The following is a 19,718-nucleotide window of genomic DNA, read 5'->3' as shown; positions in this document are numbered from 1 at the left end:
ATTAGGCAGGCAGTGTTCCCCCCACATTAGGCAGGCAGTGTTCCCCCCACATTAGGCAGGCAGTGTTCCCCCCACATTAGGCTGGCAGTTTTCCCCCACATTAGGCAGGCAGTGTTCCCCCCACACATTAGGCGCAGGCAGTGTTCCCCCACACATTAGGCAGGCAGTGTTCCCCCACATTAGGCAGGCAGTGTTCCCCCACACATTAGGCAGGCAGTGTTCCCCCCACATTATGCAGGCAGTGTTCCCCCACACATTAGGCGCAGCCAGTGTTCCCCCACACATTAGGCGCAGCCAGTGTTCCCCCCACATTAGGCAGGCAGTGTTCCCCCACACATTAGGCGCAGGCAGTGTTTCCCCACACATTAGGCGCAGGCAGTGTTCCCCCACATTAGGCAGGCATTGTTCCCCCACATTAGGCAGGCAGTGTTCCCCCACATTATGTAGGCCAGTGGTCTTCAACCTGTGGACCTCCAGATGTTGCAAAACTACAACTCCCAGCCGTTGGCTGTCCTGGCATGCTGGGAGTTGTAGTTTTGCAACATCTGGAGGTCCACAGGTTGAAGACCACTGATGTAGGCAGTGTTCCCCCACAGACATCCAGCCTCCAGCCATACACAGTGTATGGCTGCTGTATGCCTGTGTACTGCCCACTTCAGTGCTCCGACCACCGCTCCGGCTATAGAAGTAGGTCTCGGGACCGGTGGTCGGAGCACTGAAGATGACGTGCCGCTGGTCACTTACCAAGCTGGCCAGCGCGTGTCTTCCTCCTTTTCTATCCTCCGGTCCTCGGCACCTTCGTTTCCATGGGCGCACACATGGGACGCCAGTGACGTCCCGGCGTGCGCTATGTCCCGGCGGCCCTGCATTTTTAAACTTAATGCGGGGCTGCAGGGAGTTAATAGTAACGGGGGGAATTGCCCCGTCCTGTAGCAGGACGGCAAACACCGGCTCTGCTCGGGGCCCCAAGCAATTGCTTGGTTTGCCTGTCTGTTGTGACCTCCCCCGCCGAACCCCCTGGGACTGACTCACCGAACCCCTGGGGTTCGATTGAACCCAGGTTAAGAGTCTCCAGCACTAGAATGGGAACCTTCATGTCATATGTACTTATACCTGTGAGCGATATGTCTTGTTACAATATTCCATATGAACTGCAGGGTACATTTTTTTTATCTCTAATTATTTGGAGCTAAAAACAGTAAATTGTAGAAGTAGTAATGACATAGTATACTGTTATTATCATCAGTATGGTATTATCAGAAACATACTAACCTTTAGGATTAATTTACCTTCATAGCAGCCCTATTACTATTTAGGGCTTAAGCAAATGACATCCAAAATTACAGCCTGTCATGAATTGGTCTACAGTCACATCCATTTGGATTAGTTCTGCAACCAGTAACATGAGAAATAGTGTAGTAAAATTCACTGATCCTCAGCCTGGACCTGTCATCGTTTTAATAAAAACATGTCTGCATTTTAACAATGAACAATTTGTTTGCATTTGCTGCCTGCAAATCCTTACAGTAGGGATGTCCCGATACTGATACTGGACATTTGCATGAGTACTTGTACTCGTGCAAATGTCCCCGATACTCCGATGTCCCCGACCCCCGCCGGCAGGTATAATGGTGCTGACAAACTATGCAGCGCGCCCAGCAGCTAAGCGTGCGTCATAGCCGAAACCTGTGGCTAATGGCGAACATTACTGATCGCGGTGATGTCCGGCATTAACCTTTTAGACGCCGCGATCAAAGTTGATTGCGGCATCTAAAAGTCATGAAGATAACTGCTGGGATGCTGATCGGGATCACCGCAGTGAAATTGCGCTGTCAGGATCAACCTTCCTCTAATAAAAATAAATAAATTTAAAAAAAAACCTTGTCACATGACATACAAAAAAGTATCGGTAATTGGTATCGGCGAGTACTTTAAAAAAAAACTGTATCGGTACTAGTACCCCGTCTTTAAAAAAATGGTATTGGGACATCACTACCTGACATATTATTGTTATAATAGTTATTATTATTGTATTTGGTAAAATGTGTTTGTATCATTTTGATGTTGTAGCCAAACAGGAGCTATGATACATTTGTATATTTATATTAACTACAAATATGTTGCCTTTACTAATTCATCTTTTCACAGTATTCCCTTTCAGCAGGTGACAGTATTTACAAAATAGAATACTGCATGTAGTCATCCGTGCACATACAGGGGTGCTCCACTGGGCACCTTCCACTCATTATGGGTGCCTTACTGGGTTCAGAAGCCAAAAGGTGTCATGATGTAGTGTATGTGGGTACACACAACCTCATCGAGCAGGCTAGCATAAGGACTTGCCCAAAGTAGAAAGAAGCAGTTAGAATGTTATTACATTTTCCAATACAACAAATAATGAAATCCATTGTACATTTGAAAAACAAACGTATAGTACAGGTAAATGTAGCAGACATTCTTCTTATTGTCCATTGAAATGATCATTACGGCCTCCAAGGGTTACTTATTTTTTCAGTTTCATGAATGATTTAGTTTTAAAGGGGTATTCCGGCTTTATACATCGTATCCCCTATCCAAAGCATAGGGGATAAGATGTATGATCTCAGGGGTCCCGCCGCTGGGTAACCCCGCGATCTCGGTGCAGCCGGGAAGCTGCCTCCGAGATGGGGACGTGATGTCACGGACACGCCCCCTCCATTCATGTCTATAAGAGGGGGCATGACGGCCGTCACGCCCCCTCTCATAGGCATGAATGGAGGGGGTGTGGCGTGACATCACTAGGGGGGCATGGCCGTGACGTCATGTCCCCGTCATGAAGGCAGCGCCCAGCACAGAATGCCGGGGGCTGCACCGAGATCTCGAAGGTCTCCAGCGGCAGGACCCCAGCGATCATACATCTTATCCCCTTTACTTTGGATAGGGGATAAGATGTATAAAGCTGGAATACCCCTTTAAAGTTATTTTGATAACATTTGATGTATTACTGTATAACCAGGTGGATTGGTGAAAACCTTTTAAGGGCTCACACAAATGGTGCCTCTTTGAGGAAAAATATTGTGGCTAGTTCCATTGCATTCTGTATTGCCGAGGTATTCTCCTGAATATGGCATGCTGGGTTTCTTTCTTACAGATTTGTTGTTACATAAAAAAAAAAAACTCTTGTCTGTGTTATAGTATGGGCTCATACAAACCCCATTCCGATAAATGGATCATCTATAGAAATGTCTGTTTGGTGTAAATATTAGGGATCGACCGATATCAGTTTTTTAGGGCCGATACCGATAATCGGTGGATGTTAGGGCCGATAGCCGATAACTTATACCGATATTCCGGTATAAGTTATCGGCTATTTAACCCCCTGCGACACCTCTACAGATCATTGATTTAAAGCGGGCGCTTTAAATCAATGATCTGCAGTGGCTTTTGCAGGGCCATAGGCCGCCGCCGCCACCCGCTTCTCTCCCCCTACCTGTCAGGGTGGTCCGGGCCATCCATCCTTCCTTCCTGTAGTGTCCGGGGGCGTTCCGGGTGAAGAGTGAACCGGTCCGGGCTGTCCTTCTTCTCCGGCGGTCATCTTCTTGTCACGATTCGGCTTACAGGTTGTGGATCCACTGTGTCAGCGAGGGATTGGCGTGGACCGTGCTGGTGGACCGGTTCTAAGAGGCTACTGGTGTTCACCAGAGCCCGCCGCAAAGCGGGATGGTCTTGCTGCGGCAGTAGCAACCAGGTCGTATCCACTAGCAACGGCTCAACCTCGCTGACTGCTAAGAAGGCGTGGGACAGAAGGACTAGGCAGAGGCAAGGTCAGACGTAGCAGAAGGTCGGGGCAGGCGGCAAGGTTCGTAGTCAATATGGAAGCAGGAGATCTGGTAACACAGGCTTTGGACAACACTAAACGCTTTCACTGGCACAAGGCAACAAGATCCGGCAAGGGAGTGCAGGGGAAGTGAGGTGATATAGCCAGGGAGCAGGTGGAAGCTAATTAAGCTAATTGGGCCAGGCACCAATCATTGGTGCACTGGCCCTTTACGTCTCAGAGAGCTGGCGCGCGCGCCCTAGAGAGCGGAGCCGCGCGCGCCAGCACATGACAGCCGGGGACCGGGACTGGTAAGTGACTTGGGATGCGATTCGCGAGCGGGCGCGTCCCGCTGTGCGAATCGCATCCCCGCCGGCAATGTCAGTGCAGCGCTCCCGGTCAGCGGGTCTGACCGGGGCGCTGCAGGGAGAGAGACGCCGTGAGCGCTCCGGGGAGGAGCAGGGACCCGGAGCGCTCGGCGTAACACTTCTCCACTCCGGGCAGGCTCCGGCCTAGTACGCTGCATAGACGCCGCTGCGCAGTGACGCCCGTGCGCAGCGACGCACCTGGCGTAGCGGCGTCTATGCAGTGTACTAGGCCGGAGCCTGCCCGGAGTGGAGAAGATGACCGCCGGAGAAGAAGAACAGCCCGGACCGGTTCACTCTTCACCCGGAACGCCCCCGGACACTACAGGAAGGAAGGATGGATGGAGGGTGGGGGAGGGGCCCGACCGGTATAGCGGTATGGGCAAAAATCCATACCGGTATACCGCCCAGCATCACGGTCGCGGTGCGGTGGCGGTCGTGGTGCGGTGGGGGCAGTGCGGGGCATTATCGGCTTATCGGCAAGGTAATTGCCGATACCGATAATGCCCAAAATCGTGATTATCGGCCGATAATATCGGCCATACCGATAATCGGTCGATCCCTAGTAAATATATGCTAATGGAACCATATTGGTTATTGCCCAGTTTTTCCAGTAACAGGTGGTTGAATAGAATCATCAAGGACAGAAAAAGACAGTAATGCTTTCTTATTTACTGGGTATTTGAAGGGGGTATAAGCGCTACAGTCGTATGCAAAAGTTTAGCATGTCCCCCCCCCCCTCACAATTTCCATGATTTTCATTTATAAATAATTGGGTGTTTAATCATCAATTCAGTTTTGAGCTATCAAATATCTGAAAGACATAGTAATATTTCTCTAGTAAAATGAGGTTTCTTGGATGAACAGAATATGCACAATCTGCAGCAAAACAAAAGTAGACAGGTGCATAAATGTGGGCACCCCAACAGAACTACAGTACAGTAGAACCTTAATATTTAGTTGAGCCTCCTTTAGCAGAAATACCGTCTTCTAGACATTTCCTATAGCCTGTAATGAGTGTCTGGATTATGAATGAAGGTATTTTGGAGCATTGTCCACAGAGCCCCACAGCAAGATGGAACCTCCACCAAATTTCACTGTGGGTAGCAAGTGTTTGTCTTAGAACGCTGTGTTCTTTAGCAAAAATGCATAATGCCCCTTGTTGTGACCAAGTAACTCCACCTTTGTTTCATCAGGCCACAACACCTTCTTCCAACATGAAGCTGGCTTGTCCAAATGTGTGTTTGTATACCTGCTTATCCAAACACCCAATTATTCTTTTTACGAGTACCGATACTTTAATTCTAGTACTTACCGATATCAAGTACGATTACTTTTATTTTAAAGGGAATCTGACAGCAGGGTGACGCGGTCTCGGGCCCTGCTTACCGTATGATATGTGGGTCCTTCTTGTGTGCAATGGAGGCAGCTGCTGTAATATGAGCCAAGATCTTTCTCTTCTCCATTGGGCAGAATAAAAAATGTGCAATATGGGCGAGACCGATATTCACATGGTGAGCAGCAGTAGAAACCGGGTCACCTGCACTATCTACCTATAAATTCAAGTTAGTGCAGGTGACTCTGCTGTAAGATTGCCTTTAATATTAGGTATTATCTCCTAGCAGCCCCCATGTAGAACGCAGCCCCCCCCCCTTGTATACAGTGCCCCCCCTTGAAGACAGCAGGCCCCCCTTGTAGACAGTTCCCCCCCCCCTTCTAGAGAGCAGCCCCCCCTTGTAGACAGTGCCCCCCTTGTAGACAGCAGGCATCCCCTGTAGGCATTAGTAGCAGCCCCCTTGTAGACAGTGCCCCCCCCTTGTAGACAGCAGGCACCTTGTAGACAGCAGGCACCCCCTGTAGACATTGGTAGCAGCCCCCTGTAGACAGCAAGCCCCCCTTGTAGACAGCAGCCCCCTGCAGATGTTAGTAGCAGCCCTCCTGTAGACCGCAGCCCCCCTTGTAAACAGCAGGGCCCCCCTTTAGACAGAAAAGAACAACCTTAACTTCAGAAGCTCGTAAGTACTGAAATGATTAAGATTTTTTAATAGAAGTAATTTACAAATCTGTTTAACTTTCTGGAGCCAGTTGATATATAAAAAAAAAGTTTTTTCTTGGATAACCCCTTAAAATGAAAATCATAAAAATTGTCAGGGGTGCCTAAACTTTTGCATGGACTATATATGTACAGTGTAGCCACCCTTGGACTTTTTGCCCATTTTGCTACTGTTACCAACTGGAATTCAAATAGAGTTAAATAAACTTTTACTATTTGATAAACACAATATCCATATTACTTTGAAATTGCATTTCATGAAATGTTATTGTGACAAAAACAATAATGAGAATACCTGTGTTGGATGCATAATGTTTGCCCATTCTTTTTGCCAAAAAAGCTGAAGCTCAGTCATATTGGATGGAGACTGCCTGTGAACTGCAATTTTTAAGTCTTGCCATAGATTTTCAACTGGATTCAGGTCTGGGCTTTGACTGGGCCATTTTAGGACCCTATCATGCTTTGATCTAAACCATTCCATTGCAGCCCTGGATGGATGTTTTCTAGTCTCAAGTCTTCCTCAGACTTCAGAATCAGATCAGATTTTCTTCAAGCATTGCCCTGTATTTGGCTCCATCCATGCTTCCATCAATCCCATTTCCCTGTACCTGCTGATAAGTTAGCACCACCATGTTTTACTGTGGAGATGGTGTGCTCAGGGTGATGGGTAGTGTTGATTTTCTGCCACATATAGGGGTTTATTTACTAACGTGATCTCGACTCTTTTTTTCTCGGATTTTGCACGTTCCGTGCAACACGATTTGCGACCAAAAAGAAGAAAACCCTCCATTTTACAAGAAAAACCTGAACAGGGGGCGTGATCACATGAGAAAGCGGGCGTGGTCCTGACAAAAGGCGCGTGGTCCTGACAAAAGGCGCGTGTCCCCGATATTTTGGAAAATCCCAACATATTTCCTAAGGTTTCGTCAGAAAATGTGGTGGATTTAAGCTTGGAAAAACCCGACAGATCAGAACAGTTGTAAAAAAAAAGCAAAATGTAGGGAAAAGTGCAAAATGTAAGGAAACCTTAGTAAATACCTTGGGAAAATACCTGTCAGAAATCAAAACCTACAAAGAAAACTCCACTCTACTCTTAGTAAATAAACCCCATTGAGTTTTGTACTGAGGCCACAAAGTTCTATTTTGGTCTCATCTCACCAGAGCACCTTTTTTTCCATGTTTGTTGTGTCTCCCACATGGCTTGTGGATAACCCCAAATGGGATTTTTGTGGCACACTTTCAACAACGGCTTTCTTCTTGCATGAATGTCAGATTTGTAGTTGTCCTGCGAACAGATTCTCCCACCCCAGCTGTTGATCTTTGCAGCTCCTCCAGAGCAACCATAGGACTTTCGGTTGCTTCTCTGGTGGATTTTCTGTTTGCCTGACTTATTTGGCTAGATAGCCTTGTCTTGGTAGGTTTGCAGTTGTGTTATATTCTTTCCATTTTCTAATGATGGGTTTTATGGTGCTTTCTCAGATGTTCAAAGCTTAGGATATTTTTATAACCTAACACTGCTTTGTACTTTTCCACAACTTTATCCCTGGCTTGTTTGGTGGCCTTCTTGGTCTTTATGTTGCTGTTTGTTCAGTAAGGCTCTTTAACAAACTCTAAGCCTCCGCAAAACAGGTGTTTTGTACTAAGATGAAATTACATACAGGTGGACTCTATTTACTCATTATGTGACTTGCTAATGTGAAGGCAATTGGTTGCCCCATATCTTTTAGGGGTCTCACAGTAAATGGGTGTATACCTATGCACTTAAAGGGGTACTCCACCAGAAAAAAAAATGTTTAAATCAACTGGTGCCAGAAAGTTAAACAGATTTGTAAATAACTTCTATTTAAAAATCTTTATCCTTCTAGTACTTATCCGCTGCTGTATGCTCCAGAGGAAGTTCTTATCCTTTTGAATTTCCTTTCTGTCTGACCACAGTGCTCACTGCTGACACCTCTGTCCATGTCAGGAACTGTCCAGAGTATGAGAAAATCCCCAAAGCAAACCTATCCTGCTCCGAACAGTTAGTAAAATGGACAGAGGTGTCAGAGAGCACTGTGGTCAGACAGAAAGGAAATTCAAAAAGAAAAGAAATTCCTGTGGAGCTAACAGCAGCTGATAAGTACTGGAAGGATTACGATTTTTAAATAGAAGTCATTTACAAATCTGTTTAACTTTCTGGCACCAATTAATTTAAAAATGATTTAAAACATTTTTTTTTTGCAGGGGAGTACCCCTTTAACACTTTTCAGATTTTTATTTGCAAATGATCTTGAAATCCATGTAATATTTCAGCCACTTCCAAATGATGGACTATTTTGTGTTGGTCCATCATATAAAATGAAATTAATTTAAATCTTGACAGTGCAGAAAAGTCCAAGGGGGTGAATACTTATGCAATTTTTTAACACTTTGGGGGGAATTTATGATTTCCTGCACTAGTGTAGAGTGGTAGAATTGCACAATTTTTTTGTGCAAGTGAAAAATTTGTGCAAACCGGAGCATGCACAACAATATTGCCACTTTGCAAAGGAATGATAATTTCCCCTTTTGTATTTTTTGGACAGACATATATAGAAATTATCATATTCAAATTAAATTTTAAATTCTTTTTTTCACATTTTAGAGACCACAAGAAGAGAAATATCCTGTAGGACCTTGGCTACTGGCACTGTTTGTTTTTGTTGTCTGTGGATCAGGTATGACAATGACCATAAAGCAAATACAGATGTAAGAACATGAAATCAGAAATCCACTCCTTGAAGCATTGTACTTTCAAGGAGAATGCCTTGATTTTTTTCATGGTTGCAAATGAAATACTGGATAGTTGTTAACTGTAAGGCATTGAATTAGTGACTGCAGAAATGTGGTCATGGTGGTCACCATCTCTTGCCTTCCCATTGTTAACTATCAGAATAGGAATACACACGTGTCGTAAAGATTATAATATCTGGTATCAAGTTTATCTGTTGTGTAAAGTTCTATTTCTAGCTGATAAATCTGGTGACTGTAATATATTGATTCATTTGCTGTGTATGACAAGAAATCATAAGCATATTATTGGGGTTATTGTCTAACAAGTACTAGAATTAGAAATGTTACATGGTTTCCCCTAGTAGAGAGAGCTTAAAGGGAAAATTGTTTGGTATTGACTTAAGTTCTTACTCTAGCTCATTCCCAGATTCTGGATATACACTCCTCAACATTGGAATTGCAGCACCAAGAAGAAAAAGTCATGGAAATTGCTGGATCGATAGACAGGTTGCAGGATCAATAAACACACGCCCCCAGTCTCCTTATTTCCCCTCCCGCTGCCTGCTCCTCCTCTTCTTTGAGCAGGGCAACAGCGGGACATGTTGGGAACCGGAGGCGGTGAATGAAGCCGACATGTCCCGTATGTAGGCTTCATTCATTCACCGCCGCCGGTTCCCGACATGTCCCCGCTGCTGCCCTGCTCAAAGAAGATGATGAGCAGGCAGCGGGAGGGGAAATAAGGACACGCGGGGGGGGGGGGGGGGGAATAAGGATAAGCACACTGGGGCCAATGAATTATAAACACACTGGGGCAAATTAATTATTATAAATATGCATGGGGGGGCATACATTTGGGGGTCAAATTTGCAGTTTAAAAACCTCGCCGGGAGCCCTAAATGGCTCCTCGGTGCCGGCCATTCAGGGCTCCCAGCGGGAGATTTAAAAGTGAAAGTAAAAATACACTGTACATCACAGAGTAGCGGAGCATGCCGCCCGCACCCCGGTTTAATAACTTCTTCAGAGTCTGTTCCATGATGGGGGTAGTAATACAAACACTAATGTAACCTCCCCAGCCACTGGCAGACTACCGCAGCTGGGGAACTACTACTCCCATCATGGAAACAAGTCTGTTCCATGATGGGAGTAGTAGTAGTCCCGGCTGCGGGAGTCTGTAGGCAGAGATGTTAAAATGGCCATAAAATAACGGTACATGACGGGTCTTAACGGATGAATATGTCCGTTATTTTGATGGATGTTATTCAGCTGTTAGCACCCGTTATTTAATCCGTTATTACACATCCGTTTTTCAATTATACAATACAGAAAACGGATGTTTAATAACAGATGCATACTCATAGTGTGAGAGCAGCCTAAGGTTTCATGTGGCTGAAAAAAATGTGCTTTCGATCTGGCTTTTATACCAATGAAGACCCTCTTACATGCCACAGATTGGAGCTAGGTGCATGAATGTATGACCATTTGCAGATCTTACAAACACCCTCTTGCCTTACCGAACAGCTCGTACTACTTGGTTTTGCCATTTCAGTGTTGAGACGTGTATTGTATTACAATGTATTACAGTATAGACCAAGTTTTCTCTCATATATACTAAAGCAGTGTGTCAGTTCATCCCATAACAATAGTTTTCCTGGCTAGAAATAAGCAAACCAGCTTATGAAGTATGTTCTAAATATCCTTGCTCGGCCAAGATGGCTGCCCCTATAATAAGGTACAATAAATAAAATTTAAATGGGCACTGTCATTAATACAAATTTTTGCTATTGCACTCCTTATGGTAAAAAAAAAATCTTTCTAATGTACTTTGTTTAAAAAAAAAAAGTATGTTTTCTGTTTTATTTGTGTTTAAAAAAACCTGCAACTAGTGTGTCTCCTAGTCTACCAGAGCACATTTCCCCCTATCTCTTGCACAGACTTTAGACTCCTGCTGGCCTGCCAGAAGGTTGCAGCCTTAGCCAATCATAGCTCATCTCACACTGAACTGCACTGGGCTGTGTGTAGCAGAGTGAGGGAGGAAGTTCTCCCCTGTATGGCTTCAGATGATGTTACGCCTGCTGGGTAACGCCCCTGACTGAGACTGAGCAGAAAATACAGAGCAATATCAAGGTAGAAAACTAAAAAATAATAAAAATAAAGGCAGGGGGTGGTTTGGTTTATCATGATGAGGCAGTGAACTGGGAGGTTTATAAAATGTAGCAAGATCATGACAGGTACTTTTTATTTATTTTTTTTAATCATAAAATAGAAACATAACAAAAAAAGTTATGGCTTTTACAAGGATCAAATAAATAGAAAAAATGACTGCATCACGAAGATTACAATACACTTAAAGTGGTATTCCAGGAAATAAACTTTATTTTTTATATCACCTGGCTCCAGAAAGTTAAACAGATTTGTAAATTACTTCTATTAAAAAATCTTAATCCTTCCAATAATTATCAGCTGCTAAAGTTGAGTTGTTCTTTTCTGTCTGGCAGCAGTGCTCTCTGCTGACATCTCTGCTTGTCTCGGGAACTGCACAGAGTAGAAGAGGTTTGCTATGGGGATTTGATTCTACTCTGGACAGTTCCCGAGACAGGTGTCATCAGAGAGCACTTAGACAGAAAAGAACAACTCAACTTCAGCAGCTCATAAGTAATGAAAGGATTAAGATTTTTTTAATAGAAGTAATTTACAAATCTGTTTAACTTTCTGGAGCCAGTTGATATATAGAAAACAGTTTTTCCTGGATAACCCCTTTTAAGTCCTGTTTTTCCCCCCAAAAAGTACTTTTTGATTTTTATCAGTTCATTCTATGTAAGCAATATTTAGTTGTTACTGTTTGCTAGATATGTGGACACTTCATATTGTCCTTGTGTATGCTGATTTACAATGCGAATGCATTTGTAGGTATGTGGATGCCTCATCTGTAGTCTCTGGGCTGTGCCGCCATTCAGGTTATGTGCTCTTGAGTGTGGAGGAGGGGAATGGTGGAGAATTGACGGGACTTAAGGGAATTGTACCTTGGCAAGCTGCCAAATCAGCCTGGATGTTAGGTTTCTGAAAATAAAGTAAACAGGAGAGGCAGGGGCATATGGTAGAAAGAAATACACAATAATAGTATCTTACTTATCTTAGACTATAGAAATAGATTTACACTCAAAATCATGCCAAGAAATGAGCCTTTTGTTGTCTTCCTGCTCAATAAGTCATTGTCTATGTGCTTCTGTTAGGCTGTGTTCACATGTGGGGTTTTATTAGAGATACTGTCATGGAACCAAACAAGTTTTTGACAGAAAAACAACCAAAATCATAAAACACCACATGTGAATATAAGAGAAAAGCCAATATATTCAATAGATATCAAGATATACAGAGGTGGTCAACTAATCACATATGGGGGAGGGGGCTAGATGTGGCCCATGATGCTATCTATAGGCCCATATTACAATTCTGTCCTCTGTCCTATATATGTGCTGGAAAGGTGGAGTGTGTCCCTTTAATTCATTGAGGCACTGAATCCGCCAAGCAAGTGTGCTCAGCTGTGTCTGCATTTCCCATTCAAAATAAGAGGGGGTGACAGCACAGATGCAAAGAAGGAACATTGTCCCCTGTTGTGCCTGTCCCAGCTAATTGATTCCCACCAATAAAACATTAATGACAGACCCTATTTATGAGCTACAAGGGGTATAGTGGAAAAACCCTATTTAATAGAGCTGCGTTACCGTCTGGGGTCTGTGGTTGGCTGGAGGGTGAGCAGCATCTGCAGATTGTCATGCCTGATATATATATGTAAAAAAGAAAGATGCTGCATGTTAAAGCAGGTTAAAACAGGTACTGTCATAGTGCAAAATAAAGAGGTATGTTACTTAGTACCTAATATCCTGATGTACATATCATTTTTATGTGTCTAGGACCGGTATATCCCTAACAAATAGCATTTATATGTTGCTCACTTGCTTTTTGTGCTTCCCTTCTGGAGGGGGCGTGTCCGTCTCTCTCCCTCACTGTGATGACTCATCTGCTCTGAGTCTGTAGCAGCCTGGCAGTCTGCAAATCACTGCACAGTAGTTTTTATGCATACATTTTCTATCTGTTCCTAGTAAAGCTGGATGCTAATCAACATAGCTGTCATTCAGCTTTCACAGACTCCTGAATGTCTGATCAGCTTCTTTGTCATTCAGGAGTTAGAGAAAGCATTGGCTGTTCAAGCATGCTGGGAGTTGTAGTTTTGCAACAGCTGGAGCTGCAGTGTTTCTAAAGCACCGTGTTAGAGCAGTGTTGCCATTAGCTGTTGCAAAACTACAACTCCCAGTTTTACAAAGATTGTACCCCCAGCTGTTGCAAAACTACAACTCCCATCATCATACTGGATACCAACACACTTTACGGCCAGTATCCAGTATGCTGCAAAATACAGAGTAGTCTGTCTGCATAAAGATAGATAACTCCTAGTGGCGGCTATTTTCATTTTAGATTTTTTAGTAACATAGATTTTTTTTTTTAAATAAATGTATATTTCAAAAGGTCATCTTATCAGTAGTACTGTCAGGGATCCCATCCCATCCCTGACAGTACTACAAAATATAAAAAGTGCCTCTTTAAAAATAGAGTAGGAACTTACTTACAAGTTAGCAGTCCTGTGTAATGCAAAGGAAACCAGACTGCTAATTTGTTCTATTGATGCCATGATCTTCCCATCAGTTTTTCATCAGGATAGATATACTGTCCCTGTCCTTTAAAGAAGCTCTCTAGGAATTTTTTTGTTTATTTATTTTTTTGCTTACATAGTGCAGCATTTTAGAGACATGGTATCATTAGAGAATACTGTAGAGGTTTTTGTGTATGCCTTCTGCTTACCCGTTTTAGCTGATGTGGCAGGCAAGGCATTGACTCTATTTGGTTGGCAAATCCATTACTAAATCGGTTCTGTAATACTGCCTACATTTCCCATGAATGTGTTTGATCACTGCAGCTGGTCATCTAATTTAAGCTGAGTTTACCCAGGTAAATGCGTAAGACTGATAAGTGGGTTAAGGTCTGTTCACAATTATGTGCCGTTTTAACATGTTTGAATAAATGAAAAATAAAAAGTTTTTTTAGAGAACTATTGCCATAGGGCAAAGGTGATCTGACCTTTAATGACAACTGAGGTATTTTTTGAAGATAAGTCTTTAGGCGGTGTTCACACGTTGAACTCTTATTTGTAGTAAACATTACGTTTTACCATGATTTGCACAATTGAGGTAAAATATCACCATTTTTTTCACGATGTTGGTAAAGATGAACAGTAAGAACAGAAAAAATGTGAATATATGAACATAGCCGCAGGGAAGGTGTATACCTACTATATATCCTGATCCCACAGACAAAGCAGCAGCAGTATACAGATCTGTGGGGGGGATCTGTGAGCTGCTAGGAGGGGATCTGGTAGATGGGAATAGAGCTTGTCTACAGCATGCAGTCCTGTTCAGTAGATGACAGGGGGTCACATCGGTCCACCCCCTGCAATCAGGTGTTTTTCACCAAACAACACCTTTAAGCACAGTACTATCCCATTGTACATTGTATAAAAAAATTAACTTACAGCGCTCACGTGGTGCCTCCAGTGCCCTGCTCTGTTCTCCAGCTGCGATTCTCCGAAATCATGATGCTTGGCCCGAAGTGTTATACTGCAACTCACAAAATCACTGCCCGCGGCGTTGTCCCACCTTGGCCAGTGACTGAGGCCTTGAGGTCACTACGGGCCCAATCATCATGATTTCTGACAGGAAGAGGATGGCAGCCATGGTCACTGGAGACACTGTGGGAGCGCTGGAGGTTTATTACAGGTTTATTTTTTATATAAGTTCTAAAAAAAATTTAAAAAAAAGACAAAACCCTCCTGCCGGATAACCCCTTTAAGATGGCTATATATATTAGATGTTGGCCAATAACTGTCTCACCCATGGATACTGTTTAATGGCATAGCATACATATTTATATTGAAATCCAATGGGGGACATTTCCTAATCTAGTCTATTCTGGGTATGCTTATAGACCAGCGTATGTGGTAGTCTCCTGTCTATTGTGCTCCTAATTTATCAAAGGTCTCACAGCCCTTGATAAATTCTGTGCTCAGACTTCAGGGTCTACAGCTTAAACTGCATTTAGACCTGCTCCAACATGGTCTGACATTTCAGCGTATTTTGGGCAGATGCGACTTGTCGCACAAAAGTCGCACTTGATAAATTCAGCACCAATGCATTTCCCAATGCATTTCCGTCTAAAATAGATTAGCATGCATCATGTTCTAAAAATCCTCTACAGCAAATGTTGCAGAAAAGTCGCACATATTTAGACTGCGACTTTCTGTGCGACAAATTTAGACAGGAAAAACCAGTCTAAATCCTTTGATAAATCTCCCCCAATATATCTAATCCTTCTCTGTTACCAAATATGTCATTAGGCCCCGATACATGACCTCTCCTGGCAAACTGATCAGATTTTGAATGGCTTTGATCCAGTGTGTATTGCTAGCTTGCTATGGTCCAGGAATCCTTTTGTTATTGCCTTTATTTCCAAACATCATAGAATATCATGAATAAAGTATGAATTTTCTTCTTTTTTTGTTGTTAGGCTTTTACCGTTTTCCTTACGAAGAGATCTTTATATATTCAAAGATAATGAATCTAAAAGTGTTCCTTCAAGGAGCTGAGAATTGCAGATAGTAAAATTTGAACACAAAGTGTTCTGTTCTTTAGAATTATTAAGTTGGCGATGAGATGACTGGAAGTAGAAAGGGGCCGACATTAGATCTTATTTGTGTGTTCTCTTCTTTTTTTCTGGTTATGCCAGCTTGCTTTGGTTGTTAGATTGTTGTTCAGCCGTATGTTTGCATGTACCGTACTTACACATCTTAACTACCTAAAATGCATCAGAAAAAAAGATCTTTGGGTACAGCATTTTTTATTATTTGTATCTCCATGATGATTTAAGGCTAAGTTCACATTACCGTTGTGCTCTACCCCACTAAGGGTCTTTCTGGGTCTTTTTTTTTTTTTAGCTCAACCGGCTCCCCTAGGTCCCGACAGATCCCATTGATGTGAATGGGGTCTGTCAGACATCTGGTAGTTTAGCGGAGCACTATTTGTTTTTCTCCCCTAAAATCAACAGAATTGCGTACGGCAATAGTGGGGCCTGGCGGCAATGTAAACTTAGCCTTATTTGAAGAAATAGAAATTGGAAATTTTGTAGAATACGTGTGCTGGACCCAAAGATCAGCTTTTTTCTGATGCAGTGGAGCCGTAGGGACAGCAACCAGAAATGTCTGTGCACCATTCCATCCAGCTGGAAGCTCTACAGGTGGTGAGCTGATCCCTTGCATACTTTTGCTTGTACATAAGATTAGGTATTTACCTAGAAATGAACCACTTTTAATTGTGTAGTAAACCCTTGTGTAAATTTAAAACACTTTTATTATGTCAAGAGAAATGTTAAAAGTTTTGTTCCGTCTAGGTATAGGCGTTTAAAATGTGCAAGACAGGTAGAGGAGCACTTAATTGAGTGCTACTCCCACTTCCTTCCCATGATCAGTGTTGGTCTGAACACTCAGACCCATACTGATCAAAGCTTTTGACTTCTCATTTTGACAGGTCAAATCTTTTTTTTTTTTTTAAGTAAAAGTGACACTTTGCACTTTTCCTCTATAATGCTATAAAGTTCCCCCAGTATTACTGAAGTGTCATCTGTTTCATCCCAACTCAGCTGCATCCATCTATTTTATTACAGCAGGTGGGTCAAGGGACCACTAATTCCCAAAAATTATATGAATGTTTAAAGGGTAACTCTCATTAAAATACATTTTTGCTATTGCACTCCTTATGGTATATAAAAAATATTTCTAATATACTTTGTTTTAAAAAAAAAATGAAGTTTTCTATGTTTCATTTGTGCTTTAAAAAAGCTCAAGAGCACATTTGTCCCCATCTCATACACAGACTTTGGACCGAAGCCAAACACAGGAAGTGCAGCCTGGAGTGCTGAGGGTGTGTGTGTCCAAGCAACAGCATGAGAGGAACTATGATTGGATGAGGCTGGACACACACACCCTCAGCACTCCAGGCTGCACTTCCTGTGTTTGCGCTTCGGTCCTAAGTCTGCGTATAAGATGGGGGAAAATGTGCTCTTGAGCTTTTTTAAGCACAAATAAAACATAGAAAACTTCATTTTTTTTTTTACAAAAGTATATTAGAAAACTTTTTTTATTTACCATAAGGAGTGCAATAGCAAAAATTAGTTTTAATGAGAGTTACCATTTAACAGTAAATGGCCTCTCATGTGTAGCTACATCATTCTTCAATTACCAGATCCCTTCTGGAACCTCTAAAACCACTACCCCCTCGTTTCTCTGTACTTACGGTACTCTATGCACAGAATGCTGCTCTATCATATACAGTAACCCCCCCCCCGACATGCGATGGCCCCAACATATGATAAAATCGACATACGATGGCCTCTCAGAGGCCATCACATGTCGATGTCAGCATCGACATACGATGCTTTTATATGCTCTATATGTCGGGGCCATCGCATTAACTGCTATCCGACAGCGCAAAATGCTTAAGCTGCTGTCGGATAGCAGTTTAAGCATCCCGGGCAGGTTCGCTTACCTATTCCCCCTGCTCCGGGTCCACTTCGCGATCCTCCGGCGTCTTCTGCATCTTTTCCGGGGTCCGGGCCTCGCTTTCCGGCGTCGTTATTACGTCACTACGCACGCAGTGCCGGCTCAGCAACGTAATAACGTCACCAGAAAGCGAGGCCCGGACCCTGCAGAAGATGCGGAAGAAGCCGGAGGATTGCGAAGAAGACAGCGGAGCAGCGGGACAGCATCAAGAGCCCCTGGGGCAGCATCGGGAGCGGTGAGGACCTGGTCCGGAGCAGCGGGGACAGGTGAGTACAGCTTCCTATACTTTACATTGCACGGATCCCTCAACATACGATGGATTCGACAAACGATGAGTCGTTTGGAACGAATTAACATTGTATGTTGAGGGACCACTGTATAATGCTTTTCAATGTGAGTTACGGGACAGAAGTTTTATGTCACTAATGTACCACTGTCTACTACAGCAAAGGTAATCCTGCACTCACTGCCCAGGTACTGTGTGTTCAGCTCGTCTCAGGAGTGTAACATCTAACTGGCAGGTGTGCTTGGCGTGGGGCGCTCGGAGGCGACTGCCGGCGGTTTCACGCAATAATGCGCTTCTTCCGGCCTCCTTCCGGAGGCTGGAAGAAGCGCATTATTGCGTGAAACCGCCAGCAGTCGCCTCTGAGCGCCCCACGCCAAGCACACCTACCAGTCGGATGTTACACTCCTGAGACGAGCTGAACACACAGTACCTGGGCAGTGAGTGCAGGATTACCTTTGTTGTATTATCCAGTCTTACTTTCTGACATCGATTTCATTGATCCTAGCACAACCACAGGACAAGGTTCCCAGGTCTGAATACCCACTTATTGTATCCTTTTCAGTTCCAAGTATTAATTAGTGATTTATGTCCAGGACAACTAGTGGTGCCACTCTGACTTTTTCTTTTTATACAGCCTATTTGTACCACTGGCTACACTCATAGGAAAGGTAGATAGGTAGAACCATACGAAATTCAGTGATAAGAATCTACCCATTCTCTTTGCAAACTCAGAAACATCATAAAAATGTATGCTGCATTAGAAAACCATAGAAGTGAGAAAATAGGAATCAAATGGGTAGAACGCATGGATGTGCTGGATAACTTGTTTGTGTTATTTCCTCTGATACTGAGAATTTGTGTTCCATTCTCCATGTTGAAAATTTGTGTTTTCTTCTTTCTTTCAGCAATTTTTCAAATCATCCAGAGCATCAGGATGGGAATGTGACAGAAGAAGAGAAGAAGTCGGGAGTCTGGACATTTGCCTTATGTTAGCGATCATAGCGGACAAAGCCACAGCTGTGAGTGGGAGGACGTCTTGAGAACCCATGAATTATTTGTGCCTACAGAGTTTACCTTGAAGAAGAAAAAAAATCAGAGAATCCTTAATGTTGATGAGTTGGCTCTTCTGAAAACGCTCCAAGGAAGGACTTATTTATTTTCTAAACATGTGTCAGCTGATGCATATTAATTGACTGTTGCTATTTTAGTTATTTATTGATTTTATTTGATTATTTATTGATTTATTTTTTATTTGTTTCATAAATATGAATAAGAAGGTTTGTGGCTAGTTTGTTAAAGTAACACATTATTGTATGCCCACGCAATGTGGCCAAAAAACATACAGTTCTTTGGAAATGCTGCCTTTCAGAAACAAAATGGCAGCATGTCCTGTTCCTTCCTTTAAGGGAGGAAGAATTGGTCATGTGGTTTTGCATAGAAGCAGCTCTAGGAAGTATATCTTTGTACTGCAACTTGCACTGTAAAACTGCAGTAAAACCTCATGTATTTAGGACATACTCTATGTGATTTAGGTATTGGAATTTGATTAAAGAACATTTTGTTGACATTTTATGGCTTTATTATTTACATTTATTCAGTAGACAGATAAATTGTAAGATTACAATAGTCAAAGACATATACCCAGCATGAATCCTCGCACCACACCATAAAATACATTCTGAAATCACACCTCAGGGAAAGAATGCTATATTTATATCAGGCAGTAAACATCACAGAGCTGGGATGCTCTCTTGGGCTGTTTACTGGAAAGTTTCCTAATGCAATTGTTGTTGTTGGCTTCATAA

General features: G+C 43.0%; 1 protein-coding gene across 1 annotated transcript in view; it reads left to right on the top strand.

Annotated features, from left to right (window-relative positions):
- The window catches only part of SERP2 (stress associated endoplasmic reticulum protein family member 2), a 29,646-nt gene extending 10,168 nt beyond the window's left edge, over positions 1 to 19,478 (top strand). Inside the window, exons 2-3 of the mRNA XM_056560452.1 lie at positions 8,838 to 8,910; positions 18,819 to 19,478. Of these exons, the coding sequence (XP_056416427.1) occupies positions 8,838 to 8,910; positions 18,819 to 18,859 (114 nt within the window). The 3' untranslated portion in view covers positions 18,860 to 19,478. The remainder of the gene's footprint in view (positions 1 to 8,837; positions 8,911 to 18,818) is intronic.
- Positions 19,479 to 19,718: the final 240 nt, after the last annotated feature.

The sequence above is a fragment of the Hyla sarda genome, chromosome 2 (genome assembly GCF_029499605.1).
Source record: "Hyla sarda isolate aHylSar1 chromosome 2, aHylSar1.hap1, whole genome shotgun sequence".
Classification (NCBI taxonomy): domain Eukaryota; kingdom Metazoa; phylum Chordata; class Amphibia; order Anura; family Hylidae; genus Hyla; species Hyla sarda.
Note: the sequence above shows the minus strand (reverse complement) of the source record. Positions and strands in the feature narration are given on the sequence as shown.